General features: G+C 42.2%; 1 protein-coding gene across 1 annotated transcript; it reads right to left on the bottom strand.

The window, feature by feature from the left end:
* Nucleotides 1-386: 386 nt before the first annotated feature.
* Nucleotides 387-17,622, bottom strand: SLC4A1AP (solute carrier family 4 member 1 adaptor protein; the record flags this gene model as incomplete). The annotated part of the gene is made up of 14 exons (XM_084262002.1): nucleotides 387-757; nucleotides 1,927-1,999; nucleotides 4,190-4,260; nucleotides 5,326-5,400; nucleotides 6,723-6,960; nucleotides 7,511-7,622; nucleotides 8,437-8,626; nucleotides 12,028-12,097; nucleotides 13,289-13,449; nucleotides 13,578-13,717; nucleotides 14,587-14,647; nucleotides 15,466-15,588; nucleotides 16,092-16,278; nucleotides 17,089-17,622. The coding sequence occupies 14 exons, from the start codon at nucleotides 17,620-17,622 to the stop codon at nucleotides 708-710; spliced, it is 2,085 nt and encodes a 694-aa protein (XP_084118128.1). The 3' UTR covers nucleotides 387-707.
* Nucleotides 17,623-17,846: the final 224 nt, after the last annotated feature.

Genomic DNA, 17,846 nt, shown 5'->3' with positions numbered 1-17,846 from the left:
TGCTTGCATTCTGTTGACAGAAGAACAGGCTTCAGTATAAGCTGCTTCTGCTGCCCTCTCATTCAGGATAAGCAGGGCCAGCTTCTTCAGTTCTTTGGCATTTCTACACAACAGCATGTGCCCACCTTTTCCAGTCCACTCCATAGTCAGTATTCCAGCAACTGCACCAGGGAGTAGTGAAAGGAGTTTTCTTTTCCAAAGAGAAGCTTGTTTGTTTGTTTGCTTTTTCCCATAGGAAAAAGAAAAATCACCAGCACAAGTTTGGGACTGTGTTTACCACAACAGCGTTCTCAAACAGCAGCCTCAGAAGGAAAACAATGGCATTTCTTGGTTTAATTGCCTAAAAGCAACACAAATAAATTCTATTGAGCCTGTAAGTATGCAGAAGTGTATTTTCTTTAATAATCTTTGTATATTTTTATTTACAAAAGGGAAAATTAGCCTACAGTTTTAAGCCAAATAAAAAGGACAAGGCTAAAAGCAGAAGAGACAGAAGAATATGTGGGTCTTTTTTTTAAAAAAAAAGCATCTAGAAGACAAACAGAGGACACACAGGGAGAGCTAGCAGCCAGAGCAGCTGCTGCTGCCCTTGGATTTGGAACAGCATCTGAAAAACCAACTCTTTTATTTCTCACTTCACATGTAGTGAAAGAGTCCAAAACAGAGCAGCACTTCACACCTCGGATGTGCTCTGGAGCACCTGAAGCTTAGTAGCCATATTTTTCATTCAAATGAGTCTTGCCATCACCGCTTTGACCTAGTGGAGAAAGAAGAGCTGCATAATTTGTTTTCCTCCTTCATCCAAGACAAATTTGTATCCAAGCATGAAACAGTCTCGAGGCAGCACCAGTCAGACAAGCACGAAGGGGTTAAGTCACACCGGATATTACAATTCAATCAGTCTGATTTATACTTCTAATTCCTCTTAACCTTACTAATAGCGTCAAGATTACATCATATATTCCTGGATTTGGTAAGGTTTTGGTCTTATTTCTGGTGCCCTCATTATGACATGTTAGGCAGAGGATAAGTCTGATTATTGGCAGGCAAAGACAGAAAAAGGAGCTCCCTCTTACAGACACAGCTTGCCTGGCTATCCCAGATCAGACCTCTGAGTTACGGAATCAGGTATTTTGTTCCAATAGATTCATACACAAGCGAAGTACAGTCTTTTCATTAAAGGATGATTCACCAGATTCTTCAGTGAAATTTATTCTTGTTTTTCTTACTCCCTTTGGAGCCTGTCTACATCATGAGCCTGAAACAACCTTGAAAATTATAGTGATGAATTTACCGAATGAAGGGTAACCTTTGACCTTACTATGAAAGCCTCAATGCATGAAAATGAATTTTCCCTTTTAGAGCAATTCATTACACTGTTTAATAATAACCTCACTCAGCTAAAACCACTCTGGAGCTGAACTGTAACATATGTTGGATGTGTGCATCAGTTATTCGGTGCCTTCGCCAAAGCACTACCCAGACTCCTCTCCAAAACACGGGCCCTGAAGTTTATATTCCACCCAGTGACTTTTGGAAAAACCTGCAAAGAGGATTTTCAGATTTCCCAGACTTGTGAGAGAAGTGAGAATACCAAGACTGCTGGAACGTTTATCCTAGTGAAGGCTTGAGCTTGTCTGTCAACTACGTCACCGCATCACTATGTGTGAATGGAGTTAGTGCTCTCAGGTGCTGGAAAACCAGGTCCGTGTGTATCCGTCCACAGAGATGAAGCTCCTCCAGCTACAGTCTGTGTGTCACCGCAAGACTTGCACGGCGACACTGCAAACATGGGGCACAACCTTCCAGAAAACATCAGGTTCTGGGATAAAGCATGGCTTTTTCCTCAAGAAGTTACTAGGACACCCTGAATACTTATTAGGCAGATTCTTGTGTTCTAAGACTGAAAAGGTAAGGAGATGGTACCTTCAGGAGGAATCCACGTGCAGTAGTCTGGGTCATCATCTGCGTATTGTTTGGAGAAGAAAGATTGTTGGACCTGCAAATGAAGAAAAGATTTTTAAGGTGCTGCACCCCTCCACCAATGTGTCACAGTCACTAAACCTCTCATTAATTCAAAGACATAGCCTGGAAGGTGAGGGTTATTTCTAGAAGACTCAGGGATGAAAACAGTACTACAGAGGAAAGAAGAAATGTCAAACCCTCAACAGATCCAGTGTATTCCCAGCAGAGTCACAGAATAATAGAAACACTCGTTTGATGGGACCTCTGGAGGCAATCCACTCCAATCTCCCCACCAGAATGGGACCACTGCCAACTGTCCACTTCTGGACAGTTTAATCCTGTCATCCTAAGGTCTGGTAGTGTTGCTTGACACCAATTTTCGTCACACAGGGAAAACATTTAGAGTAGGATTTTCAGGAAGTGCTTTCCTGATTTCAATGTGCAATCCCACCGAAGGTGTGGGTTTGAGGTGACTTTCAACCTGCAGCATACAGAAGCTCAGCAGTCACATAAGGTAAATCAGTTTTTCAAAAGAAAAGAAAATCCCCCAATTTTGCACATCTCACTGGCACCCCTGAAATGTTTAAAGCAAATCAAAATAGGACACTTGCAATTCAAATGTGGACACAACAATGTCTTTTGGTTCCTAGATTATTAAATTTTTGCCACATCAGCATCATTTTCTCAACAACTCTTGTTTTCAGCAACTGCAAGTAGCTATTAAAATATGTAACTGTAGAGTGCACGACCTAAGAGCTCAAAATGTAGCCAAGTTTCTCAACCCTGATTTGCATTACTCTGTAGCATCGTGACACAGTCTTAAGTTATGCATTTGAAGCAATTTTTCATTCTCTCAAAAACTTTCCTTCCCCAAATTAACCTCTAAAGCAGTTCTTTTGGAAGACTAATTTTTCCAAAACATTAGACTAGAGTTGAACTGTTTTTTTAATATGGCTTGTGAACAGTCACTTTAAAATTGTTTTCCAGTTTTACATGAGTCAAAGTTATTCCTCAAATATTAAAAGAGGAAAAAAAAAAAAAGAGTTGATATTTTCCATGCAAGATCTGAGCCCAAAGGCAGAGACAGCATGTGGAAAAAGTGATTTGTGATGGGAGAGAGAATACAGCTAAGCCATCTGGCATTTGGAGAATGCTCAGTGTTAGAGCGAGCCCTGTGCTGATGAGAGGTGCTGGCTCAGCATGAGAAGCTGCCTTGTTCTCCCATATTCATAGAATTGCTATAAACTTGGCTTTAACAGTGTAAGTTTATTCTTGCTTTCTTTATCAGCGTGCTTTACAGGCCAGCAACACAGGACAATTCTAAAGGCTGTGCCCACCCAACCCCTGGGTCCTTTGCCAGGACTAACAAGGCGGTAGTTAGCACCCACAGGCTGCAGGGAGTTAAGTTTCTTGAAGCAAGTGGTGGAGGGCTAAAATCAGATGGTGACCACAAAGAAATCATCCTAACAGTCAGAACTCACAGCCCACCAAGCACAGCAGTCTTTGATGGCAGTCAGCAGAGGGGTGGGATGCACTCTGAAGGGAGGAGCCTCACAATAATCATTAGGCTAAGAGTGTGTTGTCAGAGAAGCTCCTTCCCAGCTCCAGCAATGTAACAATTGCCTGCATCCCAAAATGTGCAAGGCTCACATATAATACATCTCTCACCCGCAGGAGGAATGTTATCTGGTACACCAACTCAAATTTAGTAATAATTTGGTTGCAAAAGACAATAATCTCTGACTCATCTCTTCCCACATCTTACAGAGAAGGGTGAGGTTTGGTAACAGCAATAATGACTAGCTACAACTTTAGTACAGCGTGTTCTGTGCTGGCCAACACGTGCTCCCAAAGCTGCTCTCCAAGGAAAGTTTGGCAATGCCTCTCCAAAACCCAGAGAACACCTATGATTTAGAACCCCTGTGATACAAGAGAAGCAGCAATTAGCAGAGGCTAACTGCCATGCTAAAAGGTGAAAAAGAATAAATTTGGGATCGAGTTGGGAGCCTCCATCGTGCTTGAAATGCTGCGCTTTACCTTTTCAGAGGCAACTCCAAAATCCATGTCCAATGGCAGTGTGTGGTTCTACATCTGGGGCTTAGTCAGCAGAAAAGCACTACTATCACCAAGTCACACTCAAATTGTTAGTATTTCACTAAAAATGAGCCTACTTAAATGATTTCCCAAAGCTCTCAGCTGCAGGAGCCACGTTCTCACAACTGACCTTGCGCGCGTTACTGGTTTTCTTCCCTTTCTCGGGGGTGTCTCCAGGCTCCTGACGTGCTGCCTCAGATGCTGGGGAGGAAGAAGATTTGTTTTATGACACATCACAAATGGTCAATTCTATCAGAAAGAAGCTGACAGGAAACTCACATAAAAATGGATACATCCAAAAGGAAATCCAAGGCAGCTCACTGCGAAAAGACTCATACTTAAAACCGCTGAATGTCCTTTTGCTTTTCATAGACTAATTAATTTACATTTAATAGACTGTCAGTCACCCACCTTAATGCAGTTTGCAAAGCTCCTCTATTTGGGATTCTGTAACACGCTTTAGTTAATAGCAGATATTTATTTTCTACAAGATATCCTCTGTCTGTGATCACTGCAGTGACTCAGTTAGAAGGGCACTAGGAAATGTGCAGGACCAGCAAGCCTTTTTTTTTTAAAAAAAATAAAAATAGCCAGGACCTGTAAACACAGGTGAGACACATACAGGAGAGATGGACATATGCTTGTTTCCTGCCACTTAATCTGTGAAATACTCACTCCTGTAGCTTAAGCCTATGGAGGAGATAAGGACAGGGTGACATTCTTAAAGAGTCTGAGTTATGAAAAAAACAGGAAATTCATACGGATCTCTCTATGTTTAGTACACCAAGCAGTCTTCATTTTGAGAATCAGATTTTTTTGGTGTCTCCATATAAAAGGGTCACCTGAGTCACTAACAGATTATTAGCTAACATTATGTAGTATTTGTCACTTTATAAAAGAAAGTTCTATCCTTCTGTTTTGTTTTAAGAGCTACTTCAAGAGAGTAAGGGAGGCAAAAAGCATTACATTTATGCTCCTAAGTTAAAATAATTTTTCTTTCTTTCTTGTGCTATTTTTTAAAAACAAAGGCTCTCAAAGTGTCGAATGACTATGAAAAGCAAGGAGAAACAAAACATGGTTGAAGTGACCTGTCCTAACCATACACTTGTCACTTCCCAAGCAAAACACAATCCTTCATTTAAATTCTAGATTCTTTAGGCTCTAGATTAGGCTTAGTTCCTTCTACTGACAGAAGACAATACATCCTTTAGACAGTTTCTAAACCCACATGTTACTATACAACAGAATCCAAACTGTACTACTCACCGTCAGATTTATCTTGTGAGGGTTCCATCTGAGATTTATTCCTTAGGATCTTTGGCTCAGGCAGAAAATTAACCCCTGTAAAAGAAGAAAAAAAAACAAGCTAGGTGAGCATTCTGCAATAACTGATGAGTAGGGCACTAGCATCCCTGAGACACAGTATAAAAGGGACCTCAGCTGCATTTGTCTCAGGAACAACTCTTTTCTCAAACATCCTCCAAAGCATTTGGTCCACCTGTCCTGGTTTCTACAGGGATAATTAGATAATTTTCTTTATAGAAACTGGTACAGTGCTGGGTTTTAGTATGAGATGTGCTTGGATTTAATATGAGAATAATGTTGATAACATGCTGACAGTTTTAGCTGTTGCAAGGTAGTGTACTGTCTATGCTAAATCAAGGACTTCTCAGCCTCTCACACCCTGCCAGTTGCACAAAGTGGGAGAGCACAGACAAGACAGCTGGCCCAGGCTGGCCAAAGGGATATCCCCTGCCATGTGATGTCATGCTCTGTATATAATGGGGGAAGCTAGCTGGGACGCGGGATTGCTGTTCTGAAACAGAGTGGGCGTCAGGAATCTTTTTGCCCTTCCACACATGGCAAGCAATTGCATTTGTGCATTACTTGTTTTGCATAGAACTTACTATTATTCTCTTCCTGTGTTATCCTATTAAACTGTCTTCATCTCAATTCACGAGTTTTTAGGTTTTTCCCCATTATCCATCCTCCCCCTCCCATTGAGGAGGGAAGGGTGAGAGAGCAGCTGTTACAAGCTGGGCTATACAATATTGAAGAAAAATCTGTGATCAGTTAAAACACACTTTCCAAGAGCAACCTGTCCAGCATTCAGACAAAAAGTCAGAATTAGATTTCTGTCATCAAACATTATTTACTGACAAACATCCTTACTGAGTTTTTGAATGCACCAAGCTGATCTGGAAAAGGAAGGATTAGATAAACCACACAGATGTAAGGAAGACACATCTCCATCACCACTCTTAATTGGTTTTCCTCCTTACAAACACATCTGAAGCCTTATACAAGCATTTGTTTTCTTATTAAGTCGCTCTCCCTGCCAACAACACACTGGAGTTGTTTTCATATGGACACTCAATCGCATAAAAGCAGGGCTTATCAAAACAGGGCCTCTCTCAAGCCCAGGAAATTTCTTCTATTTCACCAAAAGTATGAAAAACTGACTGCCAAGCAGACTTTCAACTGGAACCACGTGGAACTCAGCTGTTGGCACACATACTCTGGACTCTTGGCAAAAATCTACAGAAAAAGGAATCTGCTGGATAACCTGCAACTCAGACCTTAGGAGATTTTTCACATCTCTGAAAAATTCATCAGTGACAGACTCAGGTTCATTACTGGAAAAATCAAAACCAATGGTTTACCATCCTGAAGGGATTCCAGATTCTTGTTATCGCAAGGAGAATCGCTGGGAGCATTAGCTTCTTTTCCTGTCTCTTCCTCTGTAGTAATTTTCATTTCCATGTTTGATGCTCTGCTGTTTGTTGCATCTACTTCTTGCTCCTCCTCCATTTCTTCCTCTTCTTCCTCCTCTTCCTCTGGCCCATCATCCTTCATTTTTAACAAGCTTTCAGGGATGTCTGGACGCTTAACAGGCAGCTTCTGCAAAAGAAAGACTTGTGCATCACTGCTAAGATAAACAGAGGTAGATGTCACAGATACTCATCACGGAAGAAAGCACAAGTATTGCTGTCAGAGACAGCTAGGAAGGAAGCACTCCTGCGATGAATGATAGCTAGGTCTGAAGGAGAAGGTATTAGTTGAGATGGAAGATGAAAAGATGCCCAGCCTGTAGACAAGAAGTGCAGTCTTCTTGTAAGAGGGATGCTGGAAACGTGAATCAATGTTGGATACGATCTTAGCTGTAAGATCAAGGAAAACAAAGGAAAGTAAAGGACCAGGTGCTGAGGTATAGCAGTGCTTCAGCCTGATGTCCCCAGGCTGCCTCTGGAGACCGGCTGTATGAGGGCACAGAACATGAACTGCTGGCAGCAAACCACATCCAACAGCCACTGCTTGCTGCCCCATACAACTTCACTGTTGCCAGCATGAGCCTCTGTGCTGTTTCCATGCATGTGAGGAGACATGGCTGCCATCTACAGTGTCCATAGTCTGCAGCCTCTGACTCACAGCACTTACAAGTCCAACTTACCCCCAGGCTTCCGGTTTTCAGCTTGAATTTGCTCCCCCCTTTCATTGCACCAAAGAGAGGCAGGGTAATCTTTTTAGGCTTGCTCTCTGTTTCCAGACTGTAGCTCCCACTCCTAATAAAAGTTAGATACAAATGAAAAACACATACAAAGCATCAAACAAGTCTTATATCTACAAATGCAAAAAATTTTGCAAATCCCCCTTTTTTGAAAAAAAGATATACAAAACTCCTTTTATTTCTCTCCCCAGCAGCATCCAAGGAAGAAGCTGCTGGAGGTGACCCCTCTGTCCTACATACATGTGGTAGGAGTCAGACATTTGCTGTAGGAAGGAGCAAAAAATAAGAAAAAAATCCAATCTGTATAACACAGACTCCCTCAAATTGAATTGCACACACACAATTACATATGTATATAATAGATGTGTATGAATAAAAACCACACTTGGAAGCCAGACCTCAATTTAAGTAAGTTAGTTAAATAATTTAAAGATCTAATCAAGCTGTCACTAGCAAATGATGAACCCAGCACACTCCCGCTTGAATTGCAGTGGTTGAACAGCCATTACACTTGACTTCCAGGTACATTTCATGGAGTCAATTTGGTTTTCATGTTGTACATAACACCTGTAAAATTCTTCAGTTCCTTTTGGATGCAGGTCAGGAAAAAAATATTTAAAAAGCTGAGACCATACTTCCAATCCCTTCCCTCTCTCATCCTCCCAGTGTGGGCTTATCCTACTCCAGGCTATAGTGCATCTGCCTCAACCACAGATGCTGCAATAGCCAAAAGGTACAGCGGCTCTTTAAAGAGATGAGCCACGTAGTTTGGAAGGCCCCGGCTTTTGTGTTTGGAAAGTTGTCTATTTACTGGGCTTGCAACAGCAAGGATGTTAAAGCAATCGTTTTACACTTAAGCTAAGACTTACTGGGGCTTCAGCTCAGGCAGTTCTGCAGGCTTGACAATTTTTATTAACCCTTTCAGTCTCTGTTGCTCTTTCTTCAATTCAAAGGACCGCAAGTGAAGCTTCTTTCGTGCCACGCTGTCTAAGGTGCATCCTGATTTTATTCCAGTCATGAATTCATCCAAGGAATCTTGAGCTGCTGGCTGGGACTGGACTAGGCAAGATAAAGGGAAGATACATACTGTTCCAGGTGGGGAGATGCAAGTAGTACTCATTAGGCCCTAACTTTGGAGAATAATGCATGTATGAACAACTATCCTTCCTGCAAGCTTCTGGTGAAATAATGAAGGTTGTTAACCCTCACAAGGTGAAAGCTGTACAGTAAACCTTAATCCACTTACATAACAAAACCTCTCCTAAAATGGAATGTTTCTTTATGAGTAACCCTCTATTCTGTGTTGATCATCTCACTTCAATATCTGCTGTCCCTATAAAAGAAGTGACTTACGAGTTTGTTTTGTAGTCACAAACTAAAATCAGCACAGCTACAAAGAATCCCACACTGCTGCATGGGGAATCCCATTTTGGCTTTCCTGGAATGTTTATCTAGTAACATTTGCAAAGCTCAAAATGAATCAGCACATGATGCTGCCTCCTACCCCTGGATGACTGAGCTCATGCAAGAATAGTTTCATCGAATCAAACAAAATTTACCTTTGCTTTGACTAGATTTTCTAACAAGAAAACACTGCTCTCGAAAAAGAGCAACAAGCCTTTCTACTCCACCTGATTTAAAATATTATTAATTCTACGCATATTTGACTAATTAAAATAAACTCATGAGGAAAAACTAAAGCTCTAATGCCTAAGAAAAATAAATGCAGAAATCTAACATGTGGATTTCAAAACAAACTCAGAAAAACTCATTTCTTAGGCTTGAACAATGCTTCAGAAATTATTATATTGTGTTCAAAAATAACTGGGAGGCAAACAAAGAAAAACACTTTTGCTAGAATTTTGACAAGCCTTTTGGCAGGCAGTCTTCTGCCTTTTAATATTATATGAAAATTGGGAAATCCAACATTTATTTGCTGCATTGTAAGCTTTTATGTGTAACTGTACAAGAATAATTATGTGACCTATGAGTTATTTTCAGCTCAGCTTGAACTAATTAAGTAGCACTTTAAATTCTACATGTTCAAATAAAATAGTATAAGCTAATGTTAAGAGTACCTATGCAAGCAGTTTTACAGAATTTAATCATTTAAAGAAAGGTCTAATAAGACTCATGTTTACAAATGAACTCAATTGAAAAGGATATTAACTTATCTAGATCAAAAGAATACACAATCTGCAAATATATCAAAGCCACAACAATAACTATTCAAAGATATGAAGAATTAAAAGGCTCCAAAAGATAACAGACAGTTGTAGCTTCCACCTCCACACAAATATAAAATGATGACAAACCTGAAGAGATTCAAATAGAAATACTCATTGTTTTTCCTCTTAACAATTTTTATGAGCTGAGACAAAAAGCCATCAGTGAAAAGGTATTGATAACAACAGTTTGAAACTCCTAGCAGGCAGGAGCGGAGCAGAACGATCACTTGATTTAAACAGCAAATTTCAAAGATAGTGTTTAGTGTCTAGACAGGTAGTTCAGAACAATGAAGGGTTCAGTTCCACGCTCGCTGCTTTAGCTGCAGAACGATGCTGCAGTCAGAGAGTGACCTTCAGCGGGTCACATTACCCTTCTTGCAAATAGGATTCTCCGCTTGACTCCACCAACAGTGCCTGAGATCAGGCAGTTCAGCTTTCAGGGTTACTGTTAGCATTCTGTGTCTCTTGCAGCAGTTTTATACACTACTGAAGGAAAATTTGACATTGCTAGGAAGTGAATCAGTCATGGCTATTGTACTTTATACTCCAGGGAAAAAAAGCTATAGGGCTATTTACTGCACCATCAACTTATTGATAATTTTCCTCTGAACAGGCCACCAAAGATGAGACTGAAGAGCTCGCTCTATTTATTTTCATTCAGCCACATCAGTGCATGAGAGATACCAAGTCAGTCTATCAGTAGCTAGTCCTGAAGGATTCCAGAGAACAATCTGTGAACTTCTACACTTAATTCCTCCCAAGTGCTTGGTAAGAGGTGTTGCAATTTAGCCTGTCATTCACTCATTGGTGTCCCTATGCTCTTGCCCTTAGGCTATAAATAATCCTTTAGAGCAAGCAAAAGTATGCTAAGGTTTCAGAGCCATATGCAATGCAGCAGCTTTGCCAGACAGCTCATGACAGTGGTAAAAATCATCCACAATGAATACGCATGCTCCTGGCTTACTCTTGTACTCAACATCTTGTTACTAACCTGAGGCCTCCAAAGGAATCAGAGAAAACACAAGTATCCAGAACACACACACACTGTGCATACCTGATGATGCAATACTCACTATGTTTTATCCTGGCCTAGTTCTAGAAGATTCCTATCCTGTATTGCGATAAGTGCTGCAACTGCAGTGTTTTCCAGGGCTCTAAACTAGCCGTGTAACCAGTTACAGTTTATCAAACCACGACAACATATGTCTGACTTACAAGCTGTTTGTAGAAGTCTAGAAACCAACTGATTCTTCCTTCCCCCATCTTCTACTACAATAGGATTTAGCGATCTTGTTGAGAAACAGTATCAGCAGAAACAAAGGCATCAGAACATACAGAAGCCTGGAATTACATGCCTCGGACAAGATAAAGCATTAGCTTCTCCCCCTAGTTGATTGATAACTACTTATCAGTACAGTCATGCTGAAAACCATTCCTTCAAACACGCTGAACTGACACACCAGTGTGAATGCTCAGTGGGACTGTGATCTGGCACCACACAAACGAGTTGCAGTGTGGGGCTGCGTTACTAGAGAGAAACACACCTGTACAACGCACAGAAGACAGCCCAGCTGTCAGATTGCTACTGGGCTTCCTGGAGAGAAATTCTTCTGAAAAATTGACACTGCAACCTTTATTAATGCCAACTCTGTTAAAAAGCTTTTTGTGTGAAGAACCAGCCCACATTTCCTTCATGCCTTCCTTTGATTCCCTAAGACATCAGCAGCAACAGAAAGCAAAACGCAGCTATTTGTACGGTAAGCTTTTAAATCTAAATCACTACCGGATACAGTCACCACTTTGGAAAGGCTCTGCCTTTGTACACAATGGCATAATCTTAGAACCAGACTGGCACCCTGATAAGCTACCAAGTTCATTGAATGTACGGGCTAAGGGTCAACTGCTTTGACTCCACATCTATCTTTTCCCATCTTTCCTTTATCAAATGTGTTTGCAATGAGAGAATTAAAATAAAAGATACCGGGGTTTTTTTTATTCTTCCCTTATAAATGGTTCTGGAGGGAGTAGGAAAAAAAGTGTTCCTCAAATTGGGTCAGCTTTACTAATATGAGCAGATAAACAGTAACAATGCTCACCCTTCTTATGCTCCAGGAGCTTGTACGCTCACTTCCTTACCTTAACTTAGATCTTACAGATACTCATAAGATACATTTTCATCTCTTTACTGTTCTTTATGGAAAGCATTATGACCAGATAAGCTTCATGCCTTACCTTTCCCTGAAGCCTTCAGCTTCTCCGTTATCTCAGAAAGCTCATTTTCAGCTTCATTTAGCTTCCTGACCTATGAAAGAACAAGACGCTTAGAAGACCTTTTTATCTTCCTAAATCCGCTTTTAAGAGTTACTCAAATATCCTACCAAATTACCTCAATTTTTCTACTTCTGATCTTTGACCAGGAGTTCCTGGCCTGAAAAAAATACAGCCTAGATTGCTCCTAAACAACTTCTCAGTCCTGTCACATACTGTTATAATAATTTTCTTTCTGAAACAGAAAAACGAGTATAACGCTTTCACAGCAATGTTATAGCACCACTTTGATCTTCCAATGCTCCCAATCCCTGCTCCCCTACTACACCCTTATTACCTCTACAGGGCTTTTAGTTGCCATACCCCTGTCAGACCAGGCTGCTTATTCTTTGAAGCAGAATGAGATCTTTCTTTAGGATGTGCACTTGAAAGCTTGCAATTATTTTCTGATGGTTTAAAAGTATTTTAAAACTATCATGTGACAGTGCTTCATCCATCCACTGTCATGATCCATTAAACAGCAGGAAATGCTGCACAGGCAAAACCAAGGCAGTATGTTTCCACTTTACTCAAGCAGTTTTTTTCAGGTATTTATTGATATTGTCCACAAAGCGAAAAAAAAATATAGAGCTGCAATATAGAGCTGCAAAGTTGGCTTGGCTCTCCCGGTTTATATGACAAATAAAGTCTTGCACACATTAACAGACGTGGAGGACTGAACCCTGTTCTCCAGAGGAGGGAGAACACAAGCATCTACAAGGTACTTTTCTGGCAGACTGACTTGGTCTTAAGCCATGACACTTCCTGGTAACAGGGTAGATCACTGTGCTTGACCAGTTATCCTCTTTAAGCTAACAAACGTGTGCCAGTTGGCAACAGTGACAACAATGGTTTCTGCAATGTGGATACAAAGCACTAAACCAGAATAACAAATCACTTTATTGTTGCTATTGCTACAAAAAACCAAAGGTTTCTCCTGTATCTCATCCCCCCACCCTCCCCAAACTTTAGAAAGCCTTTCTTTCTACAATCATCAAATCTAGTCTGATTTTATTCTAACTTGGCCGATTAAGTTTCAGACCGAAGGTCTGTTTCAGACTAAAGGTCTGAAACAACACAGGGTTCAGGCCAACAAGAATATCAGGAATATAATTTTTATTTTCCTTCTCAGTAACAATACATACATGAGAGAATAAGCCTACTATGCAATAATAATTCTTCTTACCAAGGAGTCATAAGTCTCTGGTTTCTCTTCTATTTTACCAGCTTTTTTCATTCTGTTCAGTCGTTTCTTTTCCACGGCACCAGTTCGATCAAGGAAGGTGTCATCATCACTGTCATAAAAATCCTCGTCCTCCCAGTTCTTTGATTTCCTTTTTCGGGATACTGGGAAAGGTAAGGGAGAAACAACACGATTTGCATGGCACTGAGGAATAAAATAAATTCAAAACAGCCATCTTGGATCCCTAGCTTAGGGCTGTTAGGATGGTCACGGCCTTTGACTGGTTATTCACCTGCTTCTTGCCTCAGTACTCCCCGAGCGTCGAGCAGCCTGCAAGCCTCCAGCGCGCACTGTATCATTGCTTCCTTCTTCTTTCCTGAATGGAGAACTTCCGCCACCAGCTGCTTCCCTGATGCATCATCCACAGGCAACCTGTTCAATTGGAAGGATCAGAGGAGAGCTCCAATACAAACAGCTGTTCAGGGATGTTACTCAGATCCTGTATTTGGCACATTGGCAGTGTCCTTTCCATTTCACTCTAGTCTTTTCTGTGGGCTAAGTATTTTCACTTCTTATTTCATCCAGGACTAATTGAAATGCAAGCATGGATTTCACAATACATGCAACTTTATTTTCATTAGCCCAAACAGTAATTCCTCCTGTATTCACTCAATGGGGAATACAAGAATTTAAAGGGTTAAACAGCAATACCCAAATAATTTTAAGCACCAATATCTTGCATCTGTGTGACACCACCAACAAATACTCTGCATCATACTGAAGTAAAGGTTTCAGAAGTAGTACAATCATTGAAGTGTTGTACCTACTCACTTGAGATCTACTCTGTCAACTTCATCTCCACCCCATGTTCTCTTGTCTAATAAAATAATGTTAGTTGTTACCTCTTGCAGTATCCCATCTGCCTTGTACTGTAAAAGAACTGAAGTTAGGTATATGGCAGAATTATCTTCTCTCTAATTAGTATTTATAAGATATGGCCTCCCAGTTTCTTCTCTTGTATTTCAGATTTCATGTATTTCTCAAAACAAAGGGAACTGAAAGAATCTAGACTCTTGCTTTCCTGATTTTCATCTCTAAGGAAGACCAAATGCCTCCAGAGCAGAAAGGAGTGCAGACACTGAGATAGGCACTGATCCTTGAACTTCTGTCTCAGTACCAAGGCTGAGGTCTAATTCCAGCTGGCCTCCTTGGCAATTAGGCCAAGACAATTCCTTCAACTTCACTTTGTGAAGTCAATAAAGCCAGCTTCTATGTACAAAGCTGAATGGAGATATACATACTTGATCCTGCATAGCCAGCAATTCTGCCCACGATCATCATATTCATATTCCAGCTCTTCTCCTAGAGAGGAAAAGAAAGGTCACCAACATTGACATTACCAGGAATGACCTTTACAGCACAGACGTATGTCATGGTTAAATAAAACAGATGAAATACATTTGTTACATATCAATGGCCTGAATTTGCCCTTTTTTATTTTTCCTTTTTAAGGCATAGGATCTTCTGTTGATATGCTCATTTGATTATTTTTCACTATCAAGGCTTTTTCAGATCAAAAATCTGTAAATGGCCTGTTCAGGAGTATGCAGGTCAAAGGAAAAAAAAGATCTTGCATCTACATGTATTGAACTGAATACACTGAAGTAATGACAGTTACAGTAATCAAGTGATGACAATTATTTACATCAAAGATTAATTTTTCACTTTATCAAATGAGTGAGTCATCTCAAGTTTCACTAGCAACCATTGAACGTTTAGGTTAGTTCATTTTTGTTTTTTGTCCTTTTATACTTCTGAATTCTATCACACAATCATGCACACCTCCAAACACAACGGCCTGGTATTTGATGGGTGTGGATTTTTCAGCATAGCTCCAAAATGTGACCGTGGTTTGAGTGTCACCCCAGAGAAATACAAGGCACTCTCTGCAACTCCCACTTCAGAAATCCCTAATTAAGTCTCAGATCTGCAACAGTGAGCTAAATTTTAATAAAAGAAAAACTAAACACCTCCCTCAAACCTGACCAAACAGAAAATCTTACTGACAATGTACAGAAAAGTTTAGCTCACACACCTTAATTCCCAAAGAAAAACATGAGCACAAATCTCTTGCTTTGCTAAACAGAAAAAAATTATTTCAATAAAAACAAAAAAAGTACCTTCTCTGTCAAAAAAGCCCTGTAAGGCCTTCCTAGGATCTTTCATATAGAAGGCATCCTGTATATCCTGGAAATCAACTGCAATAGGGTTTTCTTCAACCTCATCCTCCACAGCATCCTCCCCTAGAAGACGTACAAAGTGAAAAAAAATGAGTGAAATATCAGGAAGAGAACACCAGTTTATGTCAACTTTCGTTAGTTTGAAAGACGTATCAGCTACATCATCCTAAAACTATTTCCCTTAATTGGAATATTATTTCTGCATTCAATCAAAAAACCACCCTGCTTCTTTGTTGCTATTACTGATGCCATTACAATGTGCAGTTTTGCAGATGGACGTCACTGCACCACAGGAATGAAACACATAACGTTAACCTAAACTCCCTGTTTTCATGGCCTTTTATAAGTGTAGGCAAATAACCTTCCCCCTGCTTTCAAGAGGAGCTCTGGTCTACTTCTCACTAGCTATAACTGTCACAGCACTTATTGTTTTAAAAGGAAAAGGATTAATTTGAACTCAACAACTCCCACTTGGTATCCAGCTGGAATTTCAACCCTGGTATTCACTGAAAACTTGCTTAAAGACCTTCCAAGGTGTATCAGATGATTTATGTGTCATCACTTACCCATTCCCCATGAGCAACTCATATCACTGTTCTGACTCCTCTCACTTCTTCCCTCCTCTTTTTCTTCCTCCTCATCAGAGTCCTCTCCCAACATTGTCTTTTCCAGTTTTTCTTGCTGCTGCTTTCGCAGAGCCTTCAGCTGTGTCACAGTTAGTTCTGACTCAGACTCCTGGTCCTCTTCAGGTCCCTATGCCACAAACAGTAACTTTACAAAAGTGTATTTTAAAAGGGGGAAAAAAAAAAAGTATTTCCAACACACTTGCAGGTTATTCACAAGAACATAGATCATGATAGTGCTTTTCAAAAGGTAGAATTATTAGACCATTTGTTACGGGTTGCATCCCTAAATATATCAGTTTGAGTATCATTTGGGGGGGCAGTGGGAGGGAAGAAATGAGGGTTACTGTGCAGGGAGATGTATCTCAAATGTAACTGTATCTTAAAGGTACAATGCAATTTCTTTTTAACAGTGCCACAAAGAGGAATTTCAGAAACAGGCAACTAAAACCTCTGAGGTTCACATGGGGCACTCCAAGCACTAAGTTCCCATGAGCACAAAGACATATTTGTGCTTTACTTTCCTGATGCATCCTACTGCTGGAGACTTTCCTGATACGTCATACTGACAAGGAGAAATGCCTTCTGCACAGCGCAGAAGCTTCCAAGCCTGTTCTCAAGCTGAGCCCTCAGCAGAGCAGCCATGCGCCCAGCACAACAGGGCAGGAGCACCCCACATCCCCCAACTTCACAGCGAGCCAGGAGTGGATACCCACAGATGGCTGCTTTCCTCCAGACAACACCACCACAACAGCCCCAAGCTGCTTCCAAAGCATCCAAACCGCCTCACAACCCAAAAGCTTTCACCTTCCTCAGGGGCCAACGAGGGAGCAGGGTACATTCCTGAGCTCAACGCGGGGGTCACCTTGATTCACGACTGATTTGCGACCACACGACCCACCCGACCCATGCTCCAGGGAGGGCCCAGACCCCGACCCACCTGCAGGAGGAAGAGGCGGGAGCTGCCGCCGAAGCGGAGCCCGTGGCCCACCCGCACCCGGCAGTAGGTGCGGGGCGGCACCCGCGCCTTGTTAAGGAAGGTGCCGTGGGTGCTGCCCAGGTCGTATACGTAGAAGCCGGCAGCGTCGGCTCCGGGGCCGTCAGGGGAGCAGTCTGCGCCGCGGTATTGCAGCACGGCGTGGTGCCGCGACACCGAGGGGTGCTCCAGGGACAGGGCACAGCCGGGCAGCCGCCCCACCAGGAACCAGCTGCCGCCCTCCAGCCGCACCTTGCCCAGCGCCACGCCGCCCTTCAGGACCTCCAGCCCGTAGCCGGCACCGGCGGGCGGGTGGCTGCCCCACGGCGGCTCCTCGTAGCGCGGTACCGCCGGCGCAGCAGCTGAGCGGACGGGGGCTGGCGGGCTGGGTCCCGGCGCGTCGCCCTCCGCGGAGCGGGACGCGGCAGGCAGCGGACGGCTCGGGCGCTTGAAGCCGGCAGGCTCGGCAGCTACCTCCGTCTCCATAACCTCCGCCATCTTCCCCGGTACGGTTCTGAATAGAGTCCTCCGGGGACAAGCGCTGTCGCGGCTGCGGTACCGGGGTAAGCCACAGCTCCGCGGGGCCGCGCCGCTCCGGGGAAAAGCGTCGCTGCTTCAACCGCCGCTCGAGCAGCGTAAGAGCTGAAGCAGGGAGGGAGGTGGCGGCGGCGAGGGAGACGGGAACGGTGGCCGTTTCACCCCTCCTGGCGCCAAGGAGCTCT

The sequence above is a fragment of the Gallinula chloropus genome (genome assembly GCF_964237585.1).
Source record: "Gallinula chloropus genome assembly, chromosome: 3".
Taxonomy (NCBI): Eukaryota; Metazoa; Chordata; class Aves; order Gruiformes; family Rallidae; genus Gallinula; species Gallinula chloropus.
Note: the sequence above shows the minus strand (reverse complement) of the source record. Positions and strands in the feature narration are given on the sequence as shown.